This window comes from Somniosus microcephalus, chromosome 2 (genome assembly GCF_052327205.1).
Source record: "Somniosus microcephalus isolate GS21.2 chromosome 2, FLI_Smic_1.0, whole genome shotgun sequence".
Lineage (NCBI taxonomy): Eukaryota > Metazoa > Chordata > Chondrichthyes > Squaliformes > Somniosidae > Somniosus > Somniosus microcephalus.
In genome coordinates, this window is record NC_140988.1 from 251,009,736 (window position 1) to 251,017,072 (window position 7,337).

General features: G+C 49.2%; 1 protein-coding gene across 1 annotated transcript; it reads left to right on the forward strand.

Moving 5' to 3' along the window:
* Positions 1 to 287: 287 nt before the first annotated feature.
* On the forward strand, positions 288 to 3,533 carry LOC147123329 (uncharacterized). Its single transcript, XM_085970876.1, has 3 exons — positions 288 to 339; positions 2,659 to 2,821; positions 2,981 to 3,533. Exons 1-3 carry the CDS (start codon positions 295 to 297, stop codon positions 3,370 to 3,372), a joined length of 600 nt encoding a protein of 199 aa, XP_085827002.1. The 5' UTR covers positions 288 to 294; the 3' UTR covers positions 3,373 to 3,533.
* Positions 3,534 to 7,337: the final 3,804 nt, after the last annotated feature.

A 7,337-nucleotide genomic window follows, 5' to 3' on the forward strand; every position in this document is an offset into this window, starting at 1 on the left:
GAAAAAAATAATTTTATAAAAAATCGGGGCTAAAAATACACTTACCTTACTGTAAAGTCTTTAAAAATAATAAACCTGTGGAAAAAAAATTCTAATTTTAATTAATAGACCACTTACCTTTTAAAATTAAGTCCTTACGTCTGCTTTTTTAAAGTGTAAAAAGTGGAGGCCTTCACGCACGGGCAAACCTGGAAAAAAAAAGGAAGTTCAACGCGCACGCGCAGACTCCTGTGCACACGCGTTCAACCTCTGAAACCCTTGGTTCAGAGGATCAGAAATGCCGCTTTCCCACGCATGCGCTGTGCATGCAGAAAACCGGCAATTCCATCGGTCCCACGCGTGAGTACACGGTGCTTACTCGCGCATTGGGACACTAATTTCTGGGCCATTGGAAATGCCGGTTTCAGGCATGCACTGCGCATGCACTTGAAACTGGCATTTCCGATCTGTCAAGAAAGCTCTTGACAGATCCTCCAGCTGCCCTGGAGAAGGGCCTCTGCGGGTGGAGAGTTCTGCTTTTTGGAGACGCTCCGCCCGCAGAAAACACTTACAATTCTTGCGCCTGGTAAAAGTAGGCGCAAGGCCTGCTTTTACCAGGATAAGAGTTGAAAAAAAGTTTTTAAAAAATGTTCCCACTGATTTATCATTTAAAAATACTTTAAAGAAAGGTAAGTTTATTTTTTAGCCCCGTTAAAAACTTTAATTATTTTTTTCAAAAATTTTAATTTTTGTTTAAAATAGTTAATTTATGTAATTTCAAGACATTTTAAAAATGTGATGTTTTTCTAAAATTTATTTGATGTTTTACTATGTTTTGGGGATGATCTCTATTCATATATTTGACAGGTCTTCCTGTCAAAGCTATGAATGGAGATTTCCTTCTCTGATTGGCTCATGTGAACCCAGGGATGCTGCGAACCGCCTGCGCCTCTGGGATACGTGGGCCCTGCACACCGGCAGTTTGCAGAGGCCCAGGAATGGAACTCTGCACCTCCCAGGAGCCCTCCGGTCCAAGCGCAGATTTTTCCAAATCGCAGCCCTCCGCCCGCAGGAGGCCTGCCAATGGAATTTCTGGGAATATTATAATTGCTGGATCTTGGATGCTCCTCCACTATTCCCTGGTATCAAGCTATACTTGAGTTTTTAAAATTTGTTCATGGGATGTGGGCGTCGCTGGCAAGGCCAGCATTTATTGCCCATCCCTAATTGCCCTCGATAAGGTGGCGGTGAGCCTCCTTCTTGAACCGCTGCAGTCCGTGTGGTGAAGGTACTCCCACCGTGCTGTTAGGTAGGGTGTTCCAGAATTTTGACCCAGCGATGATGGGTATATTTCCAAATCAGGATGGTGTGTGACTTGGAGGGGAACTAGGAGGTGGTGGTGTTCCCATGCACCTGCTGCCCTTGTCCTTCTAGGTGGAAGAGGTCGCGGGTTTGGGAGGTGCTGTCAAAGATGCTTTGGCGAGTTGCTGCAGTGCATCTTGTAGATGGTACACACTGCAGCCATGGTACGCTGGTGGTGGAGGGAGTGAATGTTTAAGGAGATGGATAGGATACCAATCAATCCGGTTGCTTTGTCCTGGATGATGTTGAGCTTGTGTTGTTGGAGCTGCACTCATCCAGGCAAGTGGAGAGTATTCCATCACACTGCTGACTGGTGCCTTGTCGATAGTGGAAAGGCTTTGTGGAGTCAGGAGGTGAGACACTCGCCGCAGAATACCTAGGGGGAACAATTCGGTATCGCCCCATATGGGGCGCCATTACTGGCGGTGCGCAAAGTTTAGCGCCTGGCGCGAATTATTGCCTCCGACAGCAAACTTGGCTTTTATCGCCCCTGGAGGTGATTGGAGCGCTAAATCAGGCGCTACACAACTCTCTTAAGGTGCTAAGGCCGAGGAGCGAGGTGCTACCTCACAGGGCGGGCGCAGCGCAGGTGCTGTCAGTAAGCAATTGAACACAGACACACTGGCGCCGGTCAGTTCTTAAAGGGGAGCGTTGATCTTGGTCTGCAGCCACACCCTGCTCAATGGAGCCTTGAATCTCGGCCTGGGCAGACCTGTGGCTAAATCTAGCAGCCTGACACTATGGAAAGGGCTAGGGAGCAAGCACAGCGCTTCTGCAAGCGGGCTTTGGAGGCTCTGATTCGCGGGGTGGAGCGCAGAAGATCCATTCTGTACCCAGGGAGTGGCAGGAGGACTTTGCCATGCGAGTACAGAAGAGTGGGGAGGGAGGTGGCTCAGAGAGTGTCCTCAAGCAGCATGGTGCCTAGGACCCATGTGCAATGTAGGAAGAAGTTCAACGACCTCACTCGGGTCGTCAGGGTGAGTGCCTCTTTTTCAAAACCTCTTCATCCCTCCATCTGAACCTCACTTTATGGCCAGAGGGTCTTGAAAGCCCCAATGCCCAACACTCATCCAACACCTATGGCCCTTTCATCAAACACACACGCACATTCCACACTTTACATACAGTACGGGTTATTCAACCATGGGAGGCATTTCAGGCAAGATCATGGCTGCATACAGTAAGGGCTATTCAACCATGGGAGGCATTTCAGGCAAGATCATGGCTGCATACAGTAAAGGCTATTCAAACATGGGAGGCATTTCAGGCAAAGATCATAGCTGCATATTTACTCAGACACTGTCCTTTTTCTTGCAGACCAAGCTGTCTCATAATAGGAGACAGCAGCAATGGACTGGTGGAGGGTGGCCTCAGCTTCAACCACTCAGCGATCTTGAGGAGCGCATCCACAGGATTGTGGCAAGCCGGGTGATTGGTCCCGCCGCCACTGGAGACGCCGACCCCGTTCTGGACAGCAATGGTAAGGTCATCACCTTTTTGTCCTCTCTCCTTCCACTTGTTTCTCACAACAGCAGCCTTTGACACTTTTAATCCAAATCAGTAAGTTGCTGCACTCATGCCTCCTTTGCTGCCACCCTGTCCTCACGCTAAAGCCACTCTTGTACATCCCTGCTTTCAGATGGTGATTCACCAGGTGAGGAGACGGGCCCTCAAACTGCCAGTGAGAGTGAAGCTGAAGGCGAGGAGGAAGAGGAAGCCGGACCATCAGCGCCACCCTCTACCGAGGCAGCCCATGCCCATACTGGGGACACGCCTTCCCTGGAGGGGAGCAGGGGGGAATGGTCTGATGAGGGTGAAGCTCCAGGACCCAGTGGGCTGCAGCAATGCGAGGGGGGTAGGGAAGTTCGGGGGCCTTCTCCCCGGAGGGAGAGTATGGCCTTGAGTCCTGCTGCACTGGACGCAGACGAGGAGCGGGTCCTCGCTGAAATGAGCGCCCAGGTGGAGCAAAGGCACACTGAGCTCATGGCTGCAGTGGCAAGGATGCCCGAATCCATTGTGTTGTGTATGTAACCTGTACCACCTTAAGAGACTACCTTAAGAGATGGACTACTTTCTCTTGGCTACTGTATATTGTAGTAACGGTGGTGACCACACCAGTATATAAACTCTGTGTAGTAATTTGCTAAGCAGTTCAGCCCTGACCTTCGATTAGTAAAGACCTGTTTTAGTTATTCTTGTTGTCTGTGTCCAGTGATTTATATTAAGCATATCTGGAACACTCAGACTCAACAGTGGCGACGAGTCCGATCTTATCCTGCGGCAGTTTGCATCCAAGGCAGCTTCGTCCCCAGAACGGGCGTCGAGAAGAGGCATCCGCCCTCATCATCCTGCTGAGCACCGCATTCGCACGGGAGGCATCGAGAACCCGGGGAAATTACTGACCACGAAGTCCTCCGTCAGCGACAGGCAGTGATCATCCTTCTACCATGGTGGTGGGTAAGCCGATCTAGCGACACGGGCAGAAAGTCGGCCGCGTTGTCAGTGGAGAAGGGGAGGGAAACCGGAGGAAAAGGGGCGGAGAACTCGACCGCGGCCGATGAAAAGGACCGGGCTGCAATCGGGGCCGAGAGGCGCAGCGACAAGGGCAGCGTTAAGGCCACGAGAACCGTGGAGAACTTGACCGCAGCCGGTGTAAAGGGCCGGGCTGCAATCGGGGCTGAGAAGTGCAGCAACGAGGGAAGCATTGAGGCCACGAGAACCGCGGGGGAGCAAAAGCAGCGTCGGGGGAAAGTAAGAACCGCTGGGAGGCGAGAACGGCAACAGCGCGGTCAGAGCCATTGTAGCCAGCTGGGGAAGAAGACAAGCGCGGGAAAAGCCGCCAAGCGCGGGAAGCCGCCATTGTAGTCGGCGGGGGAAGAAGACAAGCGCGGGAAAAGCTGCCAAGTGCGGGAAGCCGCCATCTTGGGAAAAGAAAAAAAAGAAAGAGAAAAAAGAAAAAATTCAAGGATGCCTAAACACGGTAACATCACTGCTTTTGATAGTGATGTTGAAGATTGGACCACGTATGTAGAACGCATTGAAGTTTATTGTACAGCAAATGAAGTACCAGATGATAAGAAAGCAATAACATTATTAAACTCAATGGGGGCGAAGACGTACGGGTTATTGAAGCATCTGATAACACCAGATAAACCGGCGGATCAGACTTTCGCGAAAATTGTTACGGTCCTGCAAGAACATTTAAACCCCACGCTGCTGATGATAGCGGAACGATTTAAATTTTACAGCAGAACGCAGCTGAAAGAGGAAAGCAACGCTGAATTCTTAATTGAACTGCATAAGCTATCAAAGTACTGTCAGTTTGGTACAGGACTAGCAGATGCTCTGAGAGATAAATTCGTGTGTGGATTATTAAAAGAAGGAACACAAAAGCGTCTGCTAGAAGAAAAGGACCTTACGCTTGAGAAAGCTGTCACCATTGCAGCATCGCACGAGGCCGCAGCAAGAGGCACTGTGGAAATGCAACTAAGGTCATCGGAACTCAGCACCAATCGAATGGCATTGGGTGCAGTAAAGTGTTATCGTTGCGGAAGGACAACGCACGATCAGAACCAGTGCTGGTTCAAAAATCAGGAATGCAGAAAATGTGGCAAGCTCGGTCACATAGCTAAAGTATGCCGGTCAGGTAAGAAGACCAGCAGCAAAAAGTCACCGCAGGAAAAGTGCAAAAAGGTACACAAGGTGACAGAGAACAGTTCGGATGAACAGAAGACGGATTCAGACTCCAGCAGTAAGGAACTGGGTTATCTAAGAATACATAATGTGGGTAACACAGCAGACCACCAAACTATCTGGGTCACACTTCAGATAGCAGGAGTCCAAGTGAAGATGGAATTGGACACTGGATCGGCATTGACGGTCATGAATAAGCAAGATTACAAAATGTTATTTCCACACATTCCCTTAAGGGATACGGAGATTGTTTTGAAAACATACACGGGGCAAAGAGTATACCCCATTGGAAAGATAAAGGTAAAGGTGGTCCACAAGGATAAAGAAAGCCGAGGAATGGACTTATATGTGTTACCTGAGGGAGGTCCACCATTACTGGGACGGGAATGGATCAGGAGAATAAATATGGACTGGCATTCCTTAAAAGCACTAACTGTAGATTCCGGCAAAAAGGAAGATGTCAAACCTAAACGACTGTCCAGAATATTGGACGATGCTAAAGAGGTGTTCCAGCAGGGACTGGGAACACTGAAAGGAATTACGGCAAACATCAAAGTTGAAGAACATGCAAACCCGAAATTTTATGCGATACGACCTGCTGTGGAAGCTGAGCTGGAAGGACTAGAACGTTCCGGAGTACTGTCAAAGGTGGACTGGAGTGAATGGGCCACGCCCATTGTTCCCGTCATGAAGCGTTCATCGAGTAACAAACCGGGGGAACCGGGGAAGGTTCGCATCTGTGGCGATTTCAAGATCACTGTTAATCCGGTGCTTCACACGGTGCAATATCCGCTTCCACGGATTGAGGATATCTTCGCTTCGTTGGCTGGCGGGAAACACTTCGCCAAGATAGACCTGGCACAGGCGTATTTACAGATGGAAGTTGATGAAGCGTCACTCCAGTATCTCACGATCAACACACATAAGGGCTTATATCGGTATAATAGACTGGTTTTTGGAGTGGCATCTGCTCCAGCGATTTGGCAAAGGGCCATGGAGCAGGTATTACAGGGAATTCCAGGCACACAATGTTACCTGGACGACATTCTGATTACAGGAAATGATGATGAGGAACACCTTGCAAATTTGGAACAGGTGCTCACCAGATTGAAAGAATATGGACTTCGAGTTAATCACCAGAAATGTGAGTTCTTTCAAAAGCAAATCTCGTACTGTGGTCACGTCATTGACCAGGAAGGGCTGCACAAGTCACCTGACAAGATCGAAGCTGTTGTGAAGGCTCCCGCTCCGGAAAATGTATCCAAGTTGAGGTCGTTCCTAGGGTTGATTAACTATTACCATAAGTTTCTGCCAAATTTATCCACGGTGCTACACCCGCTGAACGCTCTTTTGCAGAAGGGAGTACCATGGAAGTGGAGCGAGGAGTGTAAGCGGGCCTTTCACAAAGGCAAGGCATTGATCACCTCTAAGGAAGTGTTGGCTCACTTTAACCCAACGCTGCCTATTCGTTTAGCGTGTGATGCTTCTCCATATGGTATTGGGGCAGTGCTCTCACATAAGTTGCCAAATGGCTTGGAAAGACCAGTCGCATTTGCATCCAGATCATTGACCTCCGCTGAGCGCAACTATGCTCAGATAGATAGGGAGGCTCTCAGCCTTGTGTGGGGAGTAGGAAAATTTAATCATTACCTGCAAGGGCAAAAGTTTACGCTGCTGACAGACCACCAGCCGTTGGTTTCCATTTTTAACCCCAAGAAGGGTGTTTCGGTGATGACAGCGCAGAGGCTCCAGAGATGGTCCCTTTTCCTAGGGGCACATCAATATCAGATCGAATTCAAAGGTACAAAGCAACATGGTAATGCTGATGAGCTGTCGCGCCTGCCACTACCTACAGCGGAAGAGGCACCGACAGTTGACCCTGTTGAGTTATTTCACTCGACCATCATCGAATGTTTACGAGTCACCAATGCAAGTATTGAGAGAGAAACCAGGAATGACCCGACACTGTCTCGGGTCTACGAATTGACAGTGAAGGGATGGCCAGCTCATGGTGAACCACTGTTACCGGCATTCTCAGCCAGACGAGAACAGCTGTCCGTCTGTCAAGGAACATTGATGTATGGAACACGGGTGATTATTCCTCCTAAATTAAGGGAGAGAGTTCTAAAGGAACTGCATGAAGGTCATCTGGGGGGAGTCAAGATGAAAAGCCTTGCTAGGGCTTATGTGTGGTGGCCAGGCATCGACCAACAAATAGAGGATCTGACTAAAAGCTCCTCAGGGTGCCAAAAAGTTCAAAATGCACCTCCAATTGCACCGCTGCATCTATGGGAATGGCCTTC

What these genes read in the sequence shown, in the direction of transcription:
- LOC147123329 (XM_085970876.1), top strand. Translation starts at nt 295, where the DNA reads ATGCGCTGTGCATGCAGAAAACCGGCAATTCCATCGGTCCCACGC. An exon ending in CAATTCCATCGGTCCCACGC is followed by an intron (nt 340 to 2,658) that starts GTGAGTACACGG and finishes TTTTTCTTGCAG; the next exon opens with ACCAAGCTGTCTCATAATAG. An exon ending in CCCCGTTCTGGACAGCAATG is followed by an intron (nt 2,822 to 2,980) that starts GTAAGGTCATCA and finishes CCCTGCTTTCAG; the next exon opens with ATGGTGATTCACCAGGTGAG.